Consider the following 23,840-nt stretch of genomic DNA (forward strand, 5'->3'; position numbering starts at 1 on the left):
TAAGAAATGACCAGCAGGAGGAATACAGAGAGGCCTGGAGAGACTTAAATCAACTGATGCTGAGTGAAATGAGCAGAACCAGAAGATCACTGTACACTTCAACAACAATACTGGATGAGGATGTATTCTGATGGAAGTGGAAATCTTCAACATAAAGAAGATCCAACTCACTTCCAGTTGATCAATGATGGACAGAAATAACTATACCCAGAGAAGAAACACTGGGAGGGGAATGTAAATTGTTAGCACTAATATCTGTCTGCCCAGGTTGCATGTACCTTCGGATTCTAATGTTTATTGTGCAACAAGAAAATGATATTCACACACATGTATTGTACTTAGACTATATTGTAACACATGTAAAATGTATGGGATTGCCTGTCGTTGGGGGGAGGGAATAGAGGGAGGGGGGGTAATTTGGAAAAATGAATAAAAAAAAAAAAAAAAAAAAAAAAGAAGATGCCATTAAAATGATGATTTTACAGAAAGAGGGATGGGAGATGGTAGCGGGGGGACGATCCGGATGAGGAGATTAACAATCAATATGTGGAGATGTTCATTGAATTTGACCACAAGGTTAGTTCTTCATGAGGAAACACAGACACACACACACATATTTATAAATAACAGGGGGGAGGGGTTATGGAAAAGGTGAAGAATTTACAGATCAAGCACAAATTGACCAGTGACTGTTAAGTAAATTGATTGAAGCCTTAAGGCCTCAGTTTCTCCTGAGGCACGTGACTTGAGATAAGGCCTGGACTACATTCCATTGTCCAAAGAAGGTGGCCCAAGGAGGATACATCACCTCATCTACTGCATTCCACTGACCAAATAGGGGAATAGAGACATATGTAACTAGGCATAGAGAGGGTGGGATTTGGGGGTTCTTTGTCTGAAATGCATAAAAACTGCGAGCATTCTCAAGGGAGTGGCCCTCCTGTGTGAGCATCTTTACCGTCCTTTCAGGCTCACAGAACAGGATGGTCCCCTTCTAGACATTGCAATCAATTTTCTATACTTCACTTAGAGAGACTCCTGAGTAGTCAATTTAAGTAGGTGTCTTAGTCCGGAACACAGCCTTCCCAAAGACTCAGATTATGCCTGCCCCTCACCCCATCACTCAGAGCTCCCCTCCCCCAGAGTTGGGTGAGGTAAGAAAGTCTGGAGCCTAGGCTGCAAAGAAGGTGGGGCCTGAGGGGGGAGGGGAACAGTAGGAGAAGCCTGGAGGGATATAGAAGGGGGGATGTGTGAGGAAGAGTGGGTGTGGGTGGGAGGGAGGGAGAACTGAGAGTCCAGGGGATCTTGCTGAGGAGGGAAATGGAGGGAGCAGGAGGGGTGGAGAGATGGGGGAGGAGAGCTCTCAGTGACAGGGTGGAAGTGAGAGGGTCCTGGCAGGGCTGGCAACAGTGCAGGAATCATCCCTCAGGCCACAAGGCTGCTCCAAGGCTTCACTCAGTCACTCTCCTTTGCAAGGATTTAGATCAAGTCAATAAATGTTTAGAAAATAGAGGGCAGAAGTGGATAGAGCCCCAGCCCTGAAGTCAGGAGGACCTGAGTTCAAATCTAGCTTCAGACAGTTAACACTTCCTGCCTGTATGACCCTGGGCTTAACCCCAATTGCCTCAGCATAAAAAGAAAAGAAAATACCTCTTCTGTGCCAAGTTCTCTGCTTACAACTAAAGCCCTTCTTAGGGATAACCAGAGTAAGGAGGCAGAGGGTCCAGCCAGAGAGTAAACTGTGGCTTATTTATCCCCTCAAGGGTGTGACGGACTCCATGAACAGGGGATTGCGTTTCCTCAGATGTCACAGAGACAGTCTCTCCTCTTTACATGAGCTATGCTTTGGGTAGAATTTCTTGGGTCTCATAGTTGTTTCCCCCCCCCCCCCCACTGAAGCAATTGCCCAGGATCACACACCTGAAAAGTCATAGAGAGTTATAAAAGGTTATAATGAAGTTTTACCTAAGATCAGGTTAGACACAGGTAAAAAAGGTAGATTTGCTCGATCTCCGGAAATCAAGGCAAGATAGAAGGAGAAAGGCCTTGGTGTTAGGACAGGGGTTCAGAAGGTCCTGCTCTGGTCCAAGAACTAAGTTTTCAGGATGGAAGAAAGTTGGGGGGGAGGAGGAAACCAGGGGATAGCAATGGCTGAAAGAGCTGGAGAGTTTAGGATGGACATATCCTTGTGAGGAAGGAGCTGGTTGTAGCAGGGGGGTCATGGACGATATCAAAAATGATTTTATTCCTTGCTTTAGGGAGAGATCATATAGACTGTGGGAGAAGCACCAGGAAGAGTTGGGAAGAGGAAGGATGAGCATTCCTAAAACAGTCTAGTTCTCAAAAGGTTGTTTAAAGACGCTAAATAGGAAGCCTCTCAGAGAACTGGGACAGAGGAAGGTGAAAAAGCTTCCCCTAGCATACTGAGAAAATAGAGATTGATTAAGTAAGGTATAATATCCTTGCGAACCTAGAGGCCCAATGTAGGAGTCTGAGCCTCTATCATCCAAAGAGGATAGTCTGGGAAGATTAGCTTGAAGGTGGTATTTAATAATAAACTGCTTTATAAAGTCCACATCAGGCTCTTTATTTTTCTTAGTTTATTTATTTTGAGCTTTAAAATTGGGAAACATGAAGATTAAGAAAATTTAGATTATGCGCCCTACTCCACGAGTCATAAAAGAATCACTAATATCTTTATCACAGTTTGCATTTCTTAGAATATGTCTGAAGACCACAAAGTTGTATGGTACAAACAATAATATAATAGATATATGGAATTAATGTGTTAAATACAACAAAAATACCGTAGGGAAAAAAAAAATTGGGAAACAAATTATCTTGTATGTAGCAGAACTAAATGAGAGGATTCAAAATATAAAGTAATAAATTTCCATTTCCTGACAGTGTATATAATAAATACTACTCGTGTTCAGAGCAGTCCTTCTTTTATTTGCTTACTTACAGGTTTCCTTCGTCTTTCTTTCTACTTTATTCTTTTTTCCCCTTACTCCCCTCCCTGCTCCAAGAAGGTCATACATAAAAAAAAATACACAGACCAATTTGTTATGATTGTGTATACATTGTGTAACTGTAGTAGTTAATTTTTACTATCCATCTTGATTTGCTTGAGCTTCCCTACGATGGTGAAGACTGAGAAAATAAGAAACAAAATATCTCACCCAAAACTCCGCTGGCTCACAGATAAGTGCAGGAAAGATTTAGTTGTCCCAAGAATAGGTGCCTAGTGGCCCTTTGTAGTGGCTAGAAACTGGAAGCTGAGTGGATGTCCATCAGTTGGAGAATGGCTGAATAACTTATCGCTTATGAATGTTATAGAATCCTATTGTTCTGTAAGAAATGACCAACAGGATGATCTCAGAGAGGCCTGGAGAGACTTACAGGAACTGATGCTGAGGGATATGATCAGAACCAGATCATTATACATGGCAACAACAAGACTATACAACTATCAATTCTGATGGACGTGGCTCTCCTCAACAATGGATGATTTAAATCAGGTCCGATTGTTCAGTGATGAAGAGAGCCATCTATACCTAGAGAAAGGACTGTGGGAGCTGAGTATGGACCACAACATAGCATCTTCACTTTTTCTGTTGATGTTTGCTTGCATTTAGTTTTCTTTCTTAGGTTTTTTCCCCCCTTCTTTACTTTGATTTTTCTTGTGCAGCAGGATAACTGTAAAAATATGACTATAAATCGATACTGGATTTAATATATATTTTAACATATTAAACATGTTTTGGAATACCAGCCATCTAGGGAAGAGGGAGGGGGAAAGGAGGGAAAAATTTGAAATAGAAAGTTTGGCAAGGGTCAATGCTGAAAAATAAACCATACATATGTTTTAATTTAAAAAAAAAAAAAAATGGGTGCCTGGGTTAGTAGACACACTTTAGAAACTGCAAAGGCTGTGTTTGGCATTCTATCCGGAAGTGCAAATCCCATCTCTTTTCTCTCTTTTTTTTTTTTTTCCCCCTGAGGCTGGGGTTAAGTGACTTGCCCAAGGTCACACAGCTAGGAAGTGTTAAGTGTCCCAGACCAGACTTGAACTCAGGTCCTCCTGAATTCAAGGCTGGTACTCTATCCACTGTGCCACCTAGCTGCCCCCCATCCCTTTTCTATACATTAATTGGCTGTTACAGAAATACAAAATGTGACTCTCTACCCCTCAGTACATAGCCTGTCTCTGCTCCCAAGGAGTTCCCATTCTTATTTTGAAGATAAAGGTGGAGTCCAAAGGGCTCCAGTTCAACTCTAGCTCTTCCAGGTCCCTTTTACATTTTTTGTGGGTTTGAATTTTTTCATCTAAGTTTTATTTCCCCAATTTAATTTTCATAACTCTCTGGAAACTAAATCCCAATTCAGTTCTCACAGATGAGAATCAGAATCAGCGAAGCAGGAAACAAACCGAGCATCCCTTCAGCTGGACATATCAAAATTTCCTTGTAGTATTCATGTGCTAAACCTAAAACCTGAACCTGCTGAGCTACAGAACCAGCTCAGACTGGCTCAGTGTTCTCTATCAGCTTTAAAAAAAAAAAAGCCCAGCCCAGGGATCCCTTGATTAGATCAGGATTCCTTTACCTGGCCACCCCTCAAGTGGAGATTTTGGTCTTTATAACTCCTGACTAAGCAACCCCAGCATCTCAGTGTGTAACCGCTGCTGCATTGACCTGGGATTCTGTCACCAAATATTGGAGATATGGAGTTTTGGGCCCCAAAATATATTGGGCTTATGGTGAAGTGTCTCAAAAGAAATTATAAGTTTAAGTCAGCTGCAGATCAAGAAACAAAGTCTATATTATGCTGCTCAGGGCTGGCTAAATCCATGTGAGGTTTAGCAAAGAAAACCGGATCAGCAACCAGCGAGGAGGAAGACACCCTCAGGCAGAAGAGGCCATTAAGGCATGACCAGGAACCCTGGGGAACCTAACACAGGTAAAAGGGACATCTATGTAAAGTGGTTTGGTTTGAGTCTGAGGAAAGGGGGGGTAATAATTAATTGGGGATTCAGGAAAAGCTTCTTTCCAGGAAGTAACTTCTGAGCAGAGGGGACCAGAGATTCTGAGGGGCAGAGAGGAAGGCAGAGAGCAGCTGGACACAGGGACAGCTTGGCTTGTGGTAACAAGCATGAAGATCGATTATTACTGAAGGGCAAGAGTCAGTAGAAAGCCAGTGTGGCTGGAGCAGAAGCCTAGAAAGAAAAACTGATGGAGCCTTATGGGGACCAAACAAGGGGGTTTATAATTTTTTCTCATAACTTCCAGGACCTGAAGGCAGAAGGGGATGGGATTGATGAGGAGTAAATGATGAGGAGTAAACTGAGGGTCTAAACCGAGATGGGTCAGTTCCTTTTCTCTCTCTCCTTCCTTCTCCAAAGTAACCAAGGGTGGGTTCGGCAGCAAATGAATTTGCTACTTAATGCTGTTATGGAAACATAGTCTTTATTGATTAGAATGGAAACACTGGAGAGCCGGTGGGCAAAATGGCTGCATGGTACAAGGCCAATTTTGCAAAGAGTAGATTTTTGAGTTCTCTCTTTTATACAAGAGCACAATCATTCAGATGCAGTGATGTAAGGAGGTTCAGGAGAGTGATGCAAATAAGATAAGGATTCTCTTGTTATCTTTTGGGGACAGACAGAAGTCTCTTCCCAAAAAGGAATTTCCTGATGCCATTTGGTCTATCTGAGCAGATTAGAATGGGGGCTGTAAAACCCTGGCCAGCTCAGATAGCCCAAACTAGTTTGACCAGATCTTGTATCCAAGGTCCAAGTCCCAAAGGAAGTTGGAGAACAAACAAGGAATGCCAAGGGGCTACCGCCTTCAACAGGGTTGGGTGTGGAAGAGACAGATTGGAGAAGCATCAAGACTGAAGAGCTCAACTCATCCTTGGTGCAGTTCTCTCAAAATGGCACTAGGCTCTATCTGAACAAATGCTTCATGTACTTCTATGTCCGTGGAGGAAAATTCTGGTGCCTCTGATTGGGGATCAGAAAACACAGTGTGTTCCATTTTTTGAGACCACTAGGAAGCTCCATCCCTTTCTTTTTGGAATCTATCTTTCCTTGGTTCTCTGATTTGATCGACTCTTGACAGGCTTCCTATATGTGCATTTTTGCCATATTTTCTCATGAATCATGTTGGCAGAGAATAATCAGCACAAAAGTGGAAAAAACCCACAAAAATAAAAAGCAAGAAAAAGAAAAAAAGTCAACAGCATGTGCTGATTTACTTTCAATCTCCATAATTTTCTCTCTATATTTGGGTGGCATTTTCCATCTAAAGTTTATCAAGATTGCTTTCAATCACTGAACCACTGCAAAGAACCACGTCCATCATAGTCATCACACAATGTTGCTATTGCTTTGTACAATGTTTTCTTATTTCTGCTTGTTTTGCTCAGCATTAATTCATGCAAATCTTTCCAGGCATTTCTAAAATCAGCCTGTTTATCATTTTTATACAACAATATTACAGTTTCTTATACCATAACTTATTTAGCCACTGCTCGGTGCCTTGGCAACTGCTCAAAATTCCACTAAGAAAATAAAACTTTGAAAACAAGAACTAGGGGCAGCTAGGTGGGGCAGTGGATAGAGCACCAGCCCTGAATTCAGGAGGACCCGAGTTCAAATCTGATCTCAGACACTTAATACTTCCTAGCTGTGTGACCCTGGGCAAGTCACTTAACCTCAGCCTCAGAAAAAAGAAAAAAAAGAAAAAAGAAAAGAAGAACTAATCAAATGAAAAAAGAGATTAAAAAAGCTAACTGAAGAAAATCATAAATTAAAACTAAAACAAGGCAAATGTAAGCTAATAACACTATGAGACATCAAGACTCAAACAAACAAAAAAAACGTGAAAAAAATGAAAAAAAAAAAAGAATGTAAAGTACTTATTGGAAAAACAGCTAACCAAGAAAATAGATCCAAAAAAGACAATTTAAAAATTACTGGTCTACCAGATCATTGCCAAAAAAAGAGCTTGGATAGCACTCTTCAAATGATCATTAAGGAAGAAAGCCCTGATATATTAGAAGAAGAGGGCAAAATCATCAAGGACACAATCCACTGATCATGTCTGGAAAGAAATCCCACAAAAAGAACCCCAAGAAACACTTTTCCAAAAGAGAACTATAATCTCAAAGAAAAAATACTGTTCAATTGCCAGGAAAAAAACAAACAAACAAATAACAAACAACAAAACAATTTAACTATGAAAGAGCCAATGCCAGGATTACCCCAAATCTGAGCTTCTACAATAAAGGATTGAAGGGCCTGGAATACCATATTCTAGAAGATAAAAGACTGGTGACTACAACCAAGAACCAATCACCCAGTGAGACTGAGCATAGTTTTTAAAGGGAGGTTACATCTCTTCAGTGAAATAAGGGAATTTTAATCATATTTATTGAAAAAAAAAAAAAAAAACAGAATTAACAGAAATTCTGATCTTCAAACACAGGAAATAAGAAAAGTATACAAAAATAAGCAGGAAAGAAAACATCTAAAAATTAAACTGTTTACATCCCTAGATGGGGAAATGATACTGCTGGTGGCACTCTTAAAAACTGTCTTTTATTAGAGCAGGTGGAGGGGACAAACATGAACAGAACCTATGGATATAAATTGGTTCTGATGTGATAAAATCAAAGAAAAAGACATTAAAGAGTGGGAAAAGGATTATACAAAGAGAAGAGGAAAGGGGAGGTAAAATGGGACAAAGAAGATATCATGAAATGGAACAAAAGATTTATTTCACTATTGAAAAAGAAGGAGGGGGTGAGCATTGTCTGAAGCCTAACCTCATAAGCTTTGGCTCCAAGAGTGTATAAAATCCACACACTTAGGTGTAGAAATGTAAATTACCCAATAAAGAAATAGAAGGAGAAAAGGAAAAGAAAAGAGAGGGGCTGGAGAGAAGAGAGGCCAGAAACATTAAAAGAAAGGGGTAAGAGAAGAGAGAAAGTGTGATAGAAGAGAGGGGTTGGTCAGAAACAAAACACTACTAGGAAAAACAGGTTGGAACAAGAGGACAAAAGTATATAGAGAGGATAAAATAGGATGAATGGAAATATACAGCTGGTAGCCAAAACTGTGAATATGAAAGGGATGAACTTTCCCATAAGCTGGAAGCAAATATCTAAGTGGATTAAAAAATCAGAATCCTATAGTATATTGTTTGCAAGAAAAAGATTTAGAACAGAGCAAAACAGAGTAAGAGTAAAAGGCTTGATCAGAATTGATTATGCTTCAACCAAAGCAAAACAAGTAGGGGTAATAAGCTGAACCTCAGATAAAAGAAAACCAAAAATAGATGTAGTTCAAACAAATAAGGAAGGAAACTACATCTTCTTAAAGGGTACTATTGAAAATGGAGTGGTATTGATACTAAAAGCATCCACATGCTTAGAGAAGTTAACCCAGTTACAGGAAGAAATAATAAACAAAACTATACTACTGGAGGACCTCAACTTCTCCTTCTCAAAAAAATAAATATAACCACAAAATAATATACGATAACCTATGAGATGCAGACAAAGAAGTTCTTAGGGGAAATTTTATGTTGAAATAATTACAGGAATAATATATACAGAGAGAAGATCAATGAATTAGGAGTGCAAATAAAAAAGATATAAAGAAAACCCCCAATTAAATACCAAATTAGAAATTCTAAAAATCAAAGGACAGATTAATAACACTGTAGGTAAAAAACTATTGAACTAATTAATAAAACTAAAATATTTCCTGTCCTATTGTGTAATCTTACCAGTACCCTCTCCCATTCTCTTTAGCAGGTTTTCAGAAACCTTACCTAACAGATGTGCCAGTAAGGTCAGCTACCTGACTGAACTAAATTAGGTGAATCAAAAAGGCTGTAGCTGAGACCAAAATGGATAGAGATTTGGTGGCCTCAGATAACTGAACAGTCAATGAATCTTCTGAGATGCAACACAGTATGGATCAATTCTCTGGTGTTTGTGCTCATTTTGAACTGATGATGAACACCAAGACAAGACAGGAAATGGTCCTTACCCAGGGTCAGCAGGCTCTGGACATTCTCCAGTGTGACCTCCTTGTACAGCTCCTTCTTAGAAGGGTCCAAGAGCCCCCACTCCTTCTCAGTGAAATTCACCATAATATCCTTGTCACCAACTCCTAGATCATCAAAAGTCACTTGATTTGGCGCTGAAAGGGCCTTCAGTTTTCATCTAGTCCAACCCTCAGCAACTTACAAGAGAAATCTGAAGCAGAGATGGGGCATGCCTAAAACTCATTAACCTTTAGGAGTGTCGGATACCACAATGGAACCAGGCATTAGGGGCCCAGTGGATTATTGAGAAAAGCATTTTCCATTTGAAATGAGAGTCATGTTGGAAAACAAAAGTTGGAAAACTGAGTTAAGACTCCCAGGGCCTGGCTTTTCTAAATCAGATAGAGCCAGGGCAGGAGCAGAACTCAGTTTGGATTTTAAGGTGACTGCAATTAGAAAAGCCTCTCAAATGGGAATGCAGATCAAGATAAGACTGCTGTTAAGTGGCTCCAAATCTCTTAACTCTTTAGCTAAAAGTTTGTGCTTAAGAAATTTCTCAATCCTGACAGGATTTTCCCCAGATTTCAGAGGGGATAGGGGAGAGCTTTGAGAACAGCACAAAAAGACCATCTGGAGGTCTGAGAAAAGAAAATTGGGTCCCCAATTTCACCATGAAATCATGCTCCAATAAGGGAGCAGGATAGGAGGCAATAATAAGGAAGGATTGTTTAATAACAGGTCACCAAACTGGCAAGGCAGAGGGAAAGTCTCCAAACAATTCTTAAATTCCCCTGCAATCCCCATTCTATGGGGCGAGGGGCAAGTGAGGCCAGAGTGCCGTGCAAGAAGGAACAAGAAGTCCCCATAGCAAAAAGAAATTCAATGGTCTTATCTGGTGTTGGGCTGTTGTGGAGTAGCTTGACCAAGCCCCAAACTCCTGCTGGAGGGCAATGTCCCAATGGAATTAGGGAGAATAACTGAATTCTATAGAATCTGTGAAGGTGAAAGAGAGCCGATGGTATGACAACCCTCCCCACAAGAAAGATCATAAGTCATTATATTTTTAAAAAATTTTATGAAGAGTTTGTGAGAACTTAGTAAATACTGTGTATGCAGAGGAAGAAACTATTCGCAGTGATCACTGAGGAGAGAGCAAATACACTATCTAGTAAATTTCCTGTGAGTCTAAAATGAAATCTAACCTAGATGGAAGCAGGAAAAGAATTTTAAAGAGAATCTGGCCTTAACTAACTGGACTCTTTTAAGACAAGTGATGAAGCATTATTTCTTCTTATTTGAAGAGCTTGAGGTTAACTCTCAGGTATGATGTGTCATAGGCACCTACTCTCTTTGCTTAATCACTGCTTGTCCTTTTTAATAGAGTATGTTTTCTTAGAGATGATTGACCGGTCCCAAGGAAATACTAAAGAGGGGAAAGGGACCTGTATGTGCCAAAATGTTTGTGGCAGCTCTTTTCGTAGTGGCTAGAAACTAAAAAATGAATGGATGTCCATCAATTGGAGAATGGTTGGGTAAATTATGGTATATGAATGTTATGGAATATTATTGTTCTGTAAGAAATGACCAGCAGGATGAATACAGAGAGGTTTGGAGAGACTTATATCAACTGATGCTGAGTGACACGAGCAGAACTAGGAGATCATTATACACTTCAGCAATGATACTGTATGAGGATGTATGCTGATGGAAGTGGATTTCTTCAACATAGAGAAGAGCTAATCCAATTCCAATTGATCAATGATGGACAGAACCAGCTACATCCAGAAAAGGAACACTGGGAAATGAGTGTAAACTGTGAGCATTTTTGTTTGTTTGTTTGTTTTTTGTTTTTCTTCCCAGATTATTTTTACCTTCCAAATACAATCCTTCCTTTGCAACAACAACAACAATAAAATTCGGTTCTGCACATATATATTGTACCAAGCATATACCATAAGATATTTAATATGTATGGGAATGCCTGCCATCTAAGGGAGAGGGTGGAGGGAAGGAGAGGAAAAATTCAGAACAGAAGGGAGTACAAGGGATAATGTTGTTAAAAAAAAAAAAAATTACCTATGCATATGTACTGTCAAAAAAAAAAGTTATAATTATAAAATTAATAAAAAAAAAAAAAAAAAAAGGAGATGATTGATCAGAACACTAATTATCTCCCAGAAATCCAATGTTGTGCTTGCACTTCCCAAGTAGGTCTCAGCTAAGAGGTCAGAGAGGTCAGGAATCCTGACCAATCCCAGTCACTTTCCTTCTTTAACTCTGGGAAATACAATTATATCCTCAAAATCTTAGGACCCAGACTTTTCCGCATCTAGTACTAAAAGTTTTCCAAAGTGAATTTTGGAGAAAACATCACTGACTTCCATTTGATGCTACATTGCCCATTCTTTTATCAATATATTAAATGTCCCATTCAGTATCTCTTTTCCCCCAATCACTTTGAGCAAACTCATAGCAATCACTTTTAGTCTTGTTATTCTGTCTAAGAAGGCACAAATGATTTGGCAAAGATTGCCAAACTATCTGATTAATCAAGCAGTTTTTTTTTTTTTTTGGTTTTTTGTTTTTTTTTCTTTTCTTACTCTGCTTGCTTACTCTGGCATAAATAGCTTTGATAAAGACTTTTCACACTTAAACTCTAAATTCATATTTTCTTGTTTTGGTAAAAATGTACTTTACAAGAAAAGCAGAAAGATGGGCAATGAGCTTCACTGCAAGTATCTCTGATGAAGGCCACATTTCCCAAATATATAGAGAACTGAGTCAAATGTATAAGAATAAAAACCATTCCTCAATTGATGAATGACAAAGAAAATGAACAGTTTTTAGATGATGAAATCAAAAATAATATAGGAAAATGTAGAAGTGCTCTAAATCACTTTTAATTAGAGAATTGCAAAATAAAAACAACTCAGAAGGACCATTTCATGCCTATCAGATTAACCAATATGACAAAAAAATGATCAAGGCTGGAAAGAATGTGGGAATACTGGGCCACTCGTGCACTGATGAGGAAATGTGAAGTGATCCAAGCTTTCTGGAAACCAACTTGGACCTATGAACAAAGGGCAACCAAACTGTGCAAATCTTTAGATCTAACAATAGCACCACTAGGTCTCTATTATTCCAAAGCGATTATTAAAAAAAAAAAAAAAAAAAGGGAAAGGGCCTACATGGGCAAAAATATTTATAGCAGCCCTTTTCCTGGAGGCAACATTATGGAAATTGAGGGAATTGCCATCAATTGGGGAATGGCTGAACAAGCTGTGGTATATGAATATAATGAAATAGTACTGCCCAATAAAAAATGATGAAGAGGAAATTTCAGTAAGAACTAAAAAGCCAAACTAATGGAAACGGAAATGATCAGAGCCAGGAAGATTGTACACGGAATCAGCAACAGAGGGTGATGATCACTCTGAAGGACTCTGCTCTTCTCAGGAGCACAAGGATCTAAGGCAACTCGAATAGACTCAAAAAGGAAAGGCTTTCCAAACACTAACTAAAGAACTGATGGACTCTGAAAGTGACTGAAGAATAGAACTTTTAGTTACTTTATTTTTTTTTCTCCTCTTTTGATCTGTTTCATTTTTCACACCTCTGATTAATAGGGAAGTGTGTTTGAAATGATGTCACGTATGTACCTATATCTAGTTGTCCACCATTTTACCAAGAAAGAAGAAAAAGGGATGGAGAAAAATTTAGAATTCAAACTCTTATAAAGATGAATGCTACAAATGTCATGACAGTAATTGAAAATAATATAAAATAAACAAGCAAATGTACCTTTTTGTATCTGGGTCCTAAGCTGATCTTAGCTAAAACTTCCTTATAACTGGCTACAAGACCCAAGAGATCCAAGCCAAAGCACAGTCAGGTAAGGAGCAGAGACTGTCATGTGAGGAAATGTAACCCCCCCCATTCATGGCGTCTGTCCCTCCCCGAAGTGGACAAATAAACCATAGCACAGGTGCTGTGCCCGCCGGGCGGGGGAGGGAGAGGGAGCCCAGACAGGGGGGACGGGGCCTGAGGCTCCTCCGCCCGGGGAGGATGCGGAGCTGCCCACAGTGAGGGACAGACGGAGCTCTGGGGGCGGGGACAGCGGGGAGCGGCTGCCCCCCCCCAGGCGTCACCTGAGGGAGCAGGGAGACCCCAGCTCTGGACCCTAAGACCTCCCGCACTGCAGGGAGGGGCAGCCCTGGGAGCCGGAGCCCCATGAGGTCAAGATCACGAGGCCTTCACCCAAATCCCTGGAGGGCCAGTGTGACCCTGGCCCTGCCTGCCTCAGTTTCTCCATCTGTAACATGGAACCCCCACTTGCCAAAGCCCCCAGAAATGCTGTCAGGTGTCCCAAGACCACCAGGAAGGAAGCAGGTCAAGGAGCAGAGCTGGATGGGAGGCCCCTCCCCGTCCCGCCAGGGAACCTCCTCCACCCCCAGTTTTCAAGACAAACGGAAGGACTGGGCAGAGTTCGCACTAAGAGCTGCATGTAGGGAGCGCTTCTTGTATACCCGGCCCGGTACTCTGCGCTTCACAGAAGGGATCTCGTGGGGGCGGGGGGAGGGGCTGCTCTCAGCCCCTTTCTGCCCTGGAGGAAACTGAGGCAAAGGACGTAGAACTACAGAATCCTCCCCCTCTCCCCAAGTGCGCAAAGGGCCAGGAGCGACCGCGCAATACTGGGGGCCCCGTGGGGGAGGGGGTCAGTTGGGTTCCCCAAAGAACACTCAGCAGTGCCCGCCTCCCCACACCAGAGGGATGCACAAGCACGCCCCTCCCCCTTTCAGCTGGGTGAATCACCCAGGCCCAGGTGCAGCCACACCCAGGTACACGCGCCCCCGCGCATGTCCGAAGCTCCGTTACACGCCCCACTCACAGCTCCTGCACTTTGGCCCTAGTTCTCCGCGGGCGCCCCTGTCTCGCACGCGCGCCCCCGCGCTCGGGGCGGCTCTCTGGCTACGGATTTCCCGATGGCTACAAGACCTGCCGGAACTGGAGCGGAAGGGGAGGAGCCTTAAGAAGCGAGAGGGAAGTCCCGGGCCGCGCCTGCGCACAGACCACCTACTGCCCTCCCCTCCCCCGCTCTCCCAGCCGGTGACCTAGGGAGCAGCGCCTGGGACGTTTATTTTCGAACCTATTAAATTTAGGAACTGCGCTTGGGAGGGGATGCTTTTCCCGCCGGAGACAGGACTGGCTTCCTCAGAAGTTCTCTTCGCTGGGAGCAGTTCTCTTCCTGGCAAAGAAAAATCACTCTTTTTTTCTCATTTTGACTTCTTGAAAGCATCTGGCTCCTCTACTTCTCACCTTTTTTTCACTTTTAGCTTGATTTCTGTCTAGTGCTATATTTTTGAGCAATTGAAAAAACCTCATTGGCGCTGAGACTTGAGTGAATAACTTCCATGCCAGGTGGAACTGGAGAATTTTCTTAAACCACTTCATTGCTTGTTAGGATTACTAGGTGAGAACTCAGGTTGTCTGGACAGTGACAAGGTGAGAATTCAGGTTGGACAATTACAAGGTGAGAACTCAGGTTGACTTGATAGAAGGAGCAAGCTCATTGGCTGAAGTGGTTCTTCCCAGAAGCCCTTGCATTATCCCACGCCCATTCTCTGGGAGGATAAAAGAGAGGACACCCAGAGATAGAAGAAGACTCTGCATTGCATCAGGCCTGACGGGCTCCCTGCAGGAAGGGAAGTCACTTCTCTGGACAAGAGTTAACAGCAACTGCCTGGAGACAACGGTTTGTTACAGGAAGAAGAATCTGTCGGAGAGATTTGAGTAGAACACACAGCAGATCTCTTCCCAGAGAGCGATCTGGCAGCTTCTGGAGACGACAGCTCGCTACAATTGCTTCTATAGACACCGAGTGACGGCTCTGAAGATTTTTAAGGCCTGGCCTAGAAACATGGCAGTTACATGCTGAAGGCCCAAGAACCTCCTACAAAGAAAAGAATTGATACTGGCCTTAGTGCATTTCCTAACAGAAAGCTGTTACTATTCTTATAATTTCAAAGCAAATACACCTAATAGCATGAATAAATTAGTAAACTTTTAAATAAATATTATAATTGTGTAATTGTTCATTTTTCAGTATCTTCATGGAAGAGGGTTTGCTTTCCTAAGGACACACCGTTGGAACAGATTTAAGGAATTATTTTTCAACGACCATTTAGCAGAAAAGATTCATTAGAATCATAATCCTACACATTCCTTCCACTTGTCAGCAATCAAAGCAAATTGATTCAGGGGAAAGCAGCCCTGGATATTGTAACAAAGAAAACCATGTAACCACTTCGCGATAGGGCACTCTATCGGTGGTCCTTAAACTTGTTAAATAGGGGCCAGTTCCCTGTCCCTCAGACTGTTGGAGGCCCGGACTATAGGAAAAACAAAAGCTCACCCTCTGTCTCCGCCCCTCAGCCCGTTTGCCATAACCGGGCGGCGCCTAAACGTCCTCAGTGGGCCCGCTTGTGGCCCTAGTGTGAGAACCCCTGAGAGAGTCTAGACTGACTGCACTCAGATTATAGAACAGTCATTCTGATCCCAAACCTATTGCCTTCATGCCCAGTTTTTAGAGTATTTTTCATTCAAGATGATCTACCTATGTGTCTGTGTGGAGTAGAGATAAGGTGGAGAACTTACAAGAATGTTTAAATTCCTTTTCTGCATTTTATTTTCTCTAGGTCTCTGTGACCTGCACAAGTAGGTTGAGTATTAGCCAATATTTACTTAGATTTTAGATATATGTTTTAACCCAGAATGATACCATTTATCTCTGTTCAAGTTATCAATGTTTAGACAACTATTGCCTGATGTATGGTTCCTCCTGGAACCAGGGAATCTGCTGGTTTTGGCACGAATCACATCCAATTAAGGGGGGGCACCTAATGTTCCCCCACCCATGATGTAATCCTCTGTAATTGAAACTGTATGTCTTCTCCTAGTTCTTCAGCCCTTCTACCACAAGCTTTCTTTTCTTTCCCTCCTCCCGGTGGAATTGCTCATTCTCATGAGGATTTATTAATTCTCATTAATTTACTAATGAGAATTTATTTAATTCTCATTATTAATTAATTAATTAATTAATTAATTATACTATTTTCTCTCTCTCTCTCTCCTTGAAGGAGAAATTCTCATTGAACCCTGCCTCTGTAAGGAACCAAGATAAAGTGGTTTATCTTGGTGGGGCTAGTTGAGTCCACAGCTGGAGATTTCAACAATTGAACTGAAGAGACACCCATTTAATTCTAAGATTTTTTTATTCAAATTCCAGGTCACACCCACTCAGCCCCTATCAAGAGCAAACCCCAGCTTGTAGCCAAGGCTTCTATTATAAAATTGCAAAGGATTTAACATGCCTCGTCATGCATAGCAGCAACCTCTGTTCGATGAAATGATATTCTCTTTCAGTGTCAACCCTTCTTTATATCTCCTTCTCACCTATTTCCCTAACAAGACCTTATATTTCTCTGCTAGAAACTTTACTTCTGTCAGGACCTTGAAATCCAAGAATTCAATCTTTCTACTCATGCATAGCAAATACCAATAATAAACTTCTTTTTACCAATCTAGCTTTTCAGGTTCGTAAATTCCTTAATGAAGGACCTCTGCACTGCCAGAAGGGGTTTCCCACAACTCCCTGCCATGTGCCCAATCCTAAGGGGATTTAGGGAGCCAAAACTTTTTATTTGGTTCCCTGGACCTCGAACTGCTATGAAACTCATCATTTAACTCTCTGACTCTAATCATTTTGGTTCCCGGAATCTAGACATCATTAATATCAGTTATATAAAAGAATATGTGTAAGAGAGATTTGGGAGAAGTTGACAAGGACTTTATATTTTAAGTCCACAGAACCTGAAATGGGTCACTGAGAAAACAAGAAACCAAAATAAAAAAGAATTGGCAAATTTCTTATCTCAATGAAAGCAAGAGAAATACCCTAGAGATATATTACTCCCAATATGTCCCCGATGGAGTAGGATGAGACTGCTTGCAGCCAAGTGCAGCAGCATTCTCTACTCTTACACTGAGATGACACTGGGCACGATGGGTCATAGTCATAAAGCATCTGCTCTCTTTATTTGATGATTGCCTTCACTTGTTTGTGGAATGGATTCAGTCATTTCAATACTGAATTATTGAAAAAGAAGAGTAACTCGGTGAGGAAACGAGAATTTCTTTCCTGACTTAAAATGTCCTATTTTATCAGCTGGGGATGGAGATGGAGCAAATGCATAAGAATGACATTTATAGATTTTTTTCTTTCTGAAAAAGAAGGTTTCAACATCAAGTAAGAACTCTAAAATACTGGGGATCAGGAATCAAGAGGAGTGACAAAGCAGATGTTGGCTATCACACAAGAGAGTACAAACCGTTGGACATGCTGGAAAGCACTATCTATTTTTGAACCTATTAAATATTTGAAATGTGCCAATCTTCTCTCACTTTCTTCCCCTCCTCCTCCTGGCCCAGGGACACTAGGCTCCTGGCTAAGCCTTGATCAGGACCCTTCATCCCATAACTCTAGCATCCAGGAGCTTCTCTCAACCTGGGAATGTCCTCCCTCTTCCCCTGGGCCTCCCTGTCCCCTTTCCATTTCACCTTCTGAAAAATAGAGATTTTCCTGGTCTCCAAACTGGTGGAGCCTTTCCTCTGAGAGTTCCCCCATCTACACTGTACAGAACTTGTGTGGACACAACTGATGAAATGTTTGTACCAAACTGGACTGTTAGCTCAGGGATGACAGGGACTATTATTTCTTTACCCTTCCTTTGGTTCCCCAGTAGATTGGCACAGTGCTTGGCACCCAGGAGCCATTATCTTTTTTTCTTTACTTTTTTAAATTAATTTTATAATTATAACTTTTTTTTTTGACATATGCATGGGTAATTTTTTTACAACATTATCCCTTGCACTCACTTCTGTTCTGAATTTTCCCCTCCTTCCCTCTACTCCTTCCCCTAGATGGCAGGCAGTCCCATACATGTTAAATATGTTATAGTATATCCCAGATACAATATATGTGTGCAGAACCTTTTTTTTTTTTTTTTTTTTTTTTTTTGTTACACAGGAAGAATTGGATTCAAAAGATAAAAATAACTTGGAAAGAAAAACAAAAATGCAAACGGTTTACACTCATTTCCCAGTGTTCTTTCTCTGGGTGTAGCTGATTCTGTCCATCATTGATCAATTGGATCTGAATTAATTAGTTGAAGATATCCACTTCCATCAAAATATAGCTTCATACAGTATCGTTGCTGAAGTGAACAATGATCTCCAGGTTCTGTTCATTTCACTCAGCATCAGTTGATGTCTCTCCAAGCCTCTCTGTATTCCTCCTGTTGGTCATTTCTTACAGAGCAATAATATTCCATAATGTTCATATACCATAATTTACCCAATCATTCTCCAATTGATGGGCATCCATTCATCCTCCAATTGATGGACATCCATTCATCTTCCAGTTTCTGACCACTACAAAAAAGGCTGCCACAAACATTTTGGCACATACAGGTCCCTCTCCCCTCTTTAGTAATTTCTTTGGGATATAAGCCCAGTAGTAACACTGCTGGATCAAAGGGTATGCACAGTTTGATGCTCTCCAGAATGGTTGGATTCTTTCACAACTCCACCAACAATGCATCAATGTCCCAGTTTTCCCACATCCCCTCCAACATTCATCATTATTTTCATTATTTTTTCCTATCATAGCCAATCTGACAGGTGTGTAGTGGTATCTCAGAGTTGTTCTTAATTTGCATTTCCAGGAGCCATTCTCAATGCTCATTGATGGGTCCTGAGACCTGGGAAAGGAGAGGACTAAGAAAGCCCTGGGAGCAGCCATGTGGCCTGAGGGGGCAGGAAATGGGCAGTGCTAGGAGGGCAACTCCTGCCATGCCCCTCCCTCTGACAGGAGGAAGCTTCCTGGGCTCCCTTAGACTCCCCCCTGGGCTGAGGCTGCTCAGCTCTGGGGAGGGACTGCACCCACCAGGGATGGGGGGTCTATGGCTACCAGTGGCCATCTCTCTGGTTCTGGGCTTGGATCCTCTGCCCACTGGGCTGGGGAGGGAGAGGGACCCTAAAAAGGGAGGAAGTGGTCTGAGCCTTTCCTTCCTGGACTGGATGTTGACCTGCCCACAATGACAGAGAGAGCTCTTGTGGTAGGGACAGTGGGGAGAGGCTGCTCCCCGGAAGGAGGCCAAGAGATGTCAGAGAAAAGGAAGCAGAGAGATCTCAACTGTGAGGAAGCAGAGAGATCACAACTCAAAGGAGACAGAGATCTCATCTGCAGGGGCAGGGAGACCCAGAATTCATCACTGGACACTAAGGTCCACTCTAGGGAAGGAGCAACCCTAGGGGCATGGGGTCAAGATCACAGGGCCCTCACCTGAATCCCTGGAAGTCTAGTATAACCTTGCCAAGACTTTTCATCCCTGACTCATTTTCTCCAAGGGTAATATCAGCCCACTCCTCTCAAAGCTCCAGAACTGCTGAGAGATGTCCCAAGACCATCAGGAGGGAAAAGGGTAAAAGGGCAGAGCTGGATGGGAGGCCTAGACTCTGAGCAGCCCCTCCCCTCCAGTCCTGCCAGAGAACCTTCTCCATCAGTCCTACTGCCCTCCAGGCAAAGGAGAGGACTGGGCACAGTTTACACTAAGAGCTGCCTGTAGAGGATGTTCCTATATATAAGGGCCTGTACTTACTGCTTTATAGAAGGGATGTCCTTGGGAGGGAGAGGGAGAGGGAGGGGGGCTGCTCTCACCCCCTTGTTACACTAGAGGAAACTGAGATAAAGGGGATCAAGTTTCAGAACTCTCTCCCCTCTATGTACAAAGGACCAAAGATGACCAGAGCTCAGTCAGTGAGGGGTCAGTTGGGTTCCCCAAGAAACACTCAGGAGCCCCCCATGCTGGAGCCATGCACCAGCACCAGCCATTTCCCCATTTCTGCCCACACAGGTGAAATCACTCAGGGCTAAGGGCCCCAGGTGCAGCCACACACGGGCACTCAGGTACACACACCCTCTCTGCTCTTCAGTTACTTGCCCCCATACACAGCTACTGCACTTTTGCACAATTTGTTCACCAGCACACTGGCCTCCCACGCACTTCTGCCCTTCAGTAATAATCTTCCTGCTTGGTACCACAATCCAGCCTGTCCCTGTGCCCCACCTGGGGCTGCCTGCCTTCCTCCTCTGCCTCTCTTCCAAGCTCTCCTCAGAGGCTACTTCTGCAAAGAAGCCCTTCCTGATTCCTCAGTTATTACACCGCCTCTCCCCAGACTGAATCCACTTTACATAGATGTCCCTCTTTCTTGGGTCAGGCCCCCCAGGGTTCATGGTCATGTCTTAATGGCCTCTTGTGCCTTATGTTGTCTTCCCCTTTGTTTGTTGTTCAATCCTTTTTACTTTATTAAAGCTCATAAAGCCACAAGCAACACCAGTCCTAAAGTCAGGAGAACCTAAGTTGGAATCTGGTCTCAGATACTTAACACTTCCTAAGTGTGACCCTAGGAAGGTCACTTAACCCCAATTGCTTCAGCAAAAGAAAAAAAAAAAAAGGAATAGGAAAAGGGACTCTACCTCAATTTTGAATGAATGTCACTGCAAGATGACAGAGATTAGAATGGAAATGATTTATGACATCTTCTAAATGGGAAATGCTTAAGAATATATTTGACACAAATATATTTTGGGATTAGGCAGTACTGGAATTAACATCTATAATGTGAAAATTTGCTTTTTTTTTTTTTTTTATTCTTTATTTCAGTTAGGTGAGAGAAGTACAACAATTTTTTCCTATTAAAAATATTTGTTTTTTAAAGTAAAGTGTTAGGTACAATCAACAAGTGTAGCTAGGAGAATTCTTGATTCAAGATATAGATTTAAAAGATAGAGAATGTTGTAAAAATAATTTTATTTCTTGTAATGAAGTCTTCAACACTAGTGACAATGACAATAGGAAAACATCAATATCTGATTTCTTTTTTAATTTTGAAACTCATACAAATGAAATCAAATGAACATTTTGAATTTACAGAAAGCAGAAAATTATGTCAAGAAACAAATCTGCAAAGCTTGAACTTCTTTTCTGAGTAATGATAAATTCAAGAAAATATTTTTCACAACTTTCTTAGTCCTTCTGTTCTATTGCATGTATCATTACTGTAATAATGCCTTCCTTATTATTTTACATTAGAGGATCAGGGACAGGATAATCCTATGGCTAGTATAGTTCCCACTGCTAGCCTCTCCTATTCAAAATAAGAAGAAAAAAAAAGAGAGAGAAAAAAAAAATTTCACTTCATTGTAAAATCTCTGATGTCTGGCAAGATGGGAGCTGCATCTAAAACGAATCTTTCCACAATGATTACATTTTTTAAAGTTTCTCTCCAATATGGATCCTTTGATGGGTAGAAAGATTGGAACTCTGCGTGAAAGCCTTTCCACACCGATTACATTTAAAAGGTTTCTCTCCAGTGTGGATTCTCTGATGTAAAGCAAGATTGGAACTTTGTGTGAAAGCTTTTCCACACTGATTACATTTAAAAGGTTTCTCTCCAGTATGGATTCTCTGATGTGTAGCAAGATGGGAGCTGCGTCTAAAAGTCTTTCCACATTGATTACATTTAAAAGGTTTCTCTCCAGTGTGGATTTTCTGATGTATAGTAAGACTTGAGTTGCAACTAAAAGCCTTTCCACATTGATTACATTTAAAAGGTTTCTCTCCTGTATGGATTCTCTGATGTAAAGCAAGATTAGAACTCTGTGTGAAATCCTTTCCACACTGATTACATTTAAAAGGTTTCTCTCCAGTATGGATTCTCTGATGTTCTGCAAGAATGGAGGAGAATCTGAAAGCCTTTCCACACTGATTACATTTAAAATGTTTCTCTCCAGTATGGATTCTCTGATGTAAACCAAGATGGGCACTCTGCGTGAAATCCTTTCCACACTGATTACATTTAAAAGGTTTCTCTCCAGTGTGCTTTCTCTGATGTGTAACAAGACTGGACGAGAATCTGAAAGCCTTTCCACACTGATTACATTTAAAACGTTTCTCTCCAGTGTGGATTCTCTGATGTCTAGCAAGATTGGAGTTGCAACTAAAAGCCTTTCCACACTGATTACATTTAAAAGGTTTCTCTCCAGTGTGTATTCTCTGATGTAAAGCAAGACTGGAACTCTGTGTGAAAGCCTTTCCGCACTGATTACATTTAAAAGGTTTCTCTCCTGTGTGGATTCTCTGATGTAAAGCAAGACTAGAACTCTGTGTGAAAGCCTTTCCACACTGATTACATTTAAAAGGTTTCTCTCCTGTGTGGATTCTCTGATGCTCAGCAAGATGGGCACTCTGTGTGAAAGCCTTTCCACACTGACTACATTCATAAGCCTTCTCTCCAGTGTGGGTTTTCTTATGCTTTGCTAGACTGGAGATATCTGTAAAAGTTTTTCCACATTGATTGCATATGTAAGCCTTTCCACACTGAAGACATAAATAAGGCTTTTCTCTAGTGTGGATTCTCTGATTGTTAACCAGGAATGATCTGTAATAGAAAGCTCTCCCACATTCAGCACATTTATGAGACACCTCTCCAGTATGAGCCTTCTGAGGGCTACCAAGAGCTGGATTCCAACCAAAGGCTTTCCCACACTGATCATATCCAGACCTTTTCATTCCAGGGTGGTAAGGAAGAGATGAGTGATAGGATGAGGTTGATTCACATACATTATGTTCACCAGGTTCTTTTCTAATATGCATTTGTTGATGAGTAAGGAGATTGGAGTTCTGACTGACAGTCTTCTCACTTTTATTATTTATGGAAAGCATTTCTTCAGAATCACTTTTCGGATGGCCATTGAGGTCTGAACTGGACTTCACAGTGATATCCCATTGATTACCTGGAAGCAATGGTTCTACCTCTTCATTGAAGAATTTCTTGTATTCACTACCTTGAAGGTAATCACTTCCTGAGGTCATTTTCTTACAGTGACTTATAATAGGAGTCCATCGGAGTCTCTTTCCAATTTCATACAATTCACAATCATTCTTTGCATGTCTATGTACTTTGAGAATAAAATCATGCAATTTCTTCAAATTGAAGTCACAGGGATCATCATCCATGAATTTTTGCAGGTCATGTTCTTCCATAAAAATTCCCAGGCTTTTGCTCCTCTCATTTACTTTGAATCCAGTTTCTACATCTGAAAAAGAGAAACATACACACAAAAAGACATATACACATATATAAACAAAATAGCAATGTTACAAAGAGTCATTGCACCATGTCACCAAACTAAATATACCAAACTTCATAGGTATACTCAGTGCAAACAATGGCTTTTAATACCCCAAGTCATTTTTAAGAAAAGGCAGACTGGAGGCAGCTAGGTGGTGCAGTGGATAGAGCACCAGCCCTGAAATCAGAAAGAACTGAGTTCAAATCTAGCCCAAGACACTTAATACTTCTTAGTTTTTTGACCCTGGGAAAGTTACTTAACCTCAATTGCCTCAGTAAAAATAATAATAATAATAATAATAATTTTTAAAAAGCAAAGGCAGGGGCCCAAGGTCAAGATAACTACCACATGCCAAATTAGAATTTTCTTTGTGCTGGAATAGTTTTTTTCTATTTTAGAGGGAAAATAGAGCAAAACACAATTGAAAATTATAGAGCAGAGAAGGAGTAAACATCCAAACTGGTTTGCTGAAAATAATGGGGAAATTCAGAAGGTATTAAATGAAAAATGACAACTCTACAAGA

General features: G+C 41.3%; 2 protein-coding genes across 7 annotated transcripts in view; both read right to left on the reverse strand.

The window, feature by feature from the left end:
• Positions 1–14,064, reverse strand: part of LOC141565020 (uncharacterized) — a 31,419-nt gene extending 17,355 nt beyond the window's left edge. The window contains exon 1 of the mRNA XM_074307997.1: positions 13,951–14,064. The gene's annotated coding sequence lies outside the window, so the exon portion shown is untranslated. The remainder of the gene's footprint in view (positions 1–13,950) is intronic.
• LOC141565037 (zinc finger protein 333-like) overlaps positions 1–23,840 on the reverse strand; it is a 45,632-nt gene that overhangs the window by 12,819 nt on the left and 8,973 nt on the right. For 4 of the 6 annotated variants that reach the window (XM_074308037.1, XM_074308040.1, XM_074308041.1 and 1 more), the window contains one exon: positions 20,979–23,280. In XM_074308037.1, coding sequence (XP_074164138.1) covers positions 21,455–23,280 — 1,826 coding nt within the window. In that variant the 3' untranslated portion in view covers positions 20,979–21,454. Of the gene's footprint in view, positions 1–3,182; positions 3,352–13,950; positions 15,013–20,978; positions 23,281–23,840 lie in introns of those variants that run through there. The other 2 variants (XM_074308042.1, XM_074308038.1) reach the window with 2 other exon arrangements.

The sequence above is a fragment of the Sminthopsis crassicaudata genome, chromosome 3 (genome assembly GCF_048593235.1).
Source record: "Sminthopsis crassicaudata isolate SCR6 chromosome 3, ASM4859323v1, whole genome shotgun sequence".
NCBI lineage: Eukaryota > Metazoa > Chordata > Mammalia > Dasyuromorphia > Dasyuridae > Sminthopsis > Sminthopsis crassicaudata.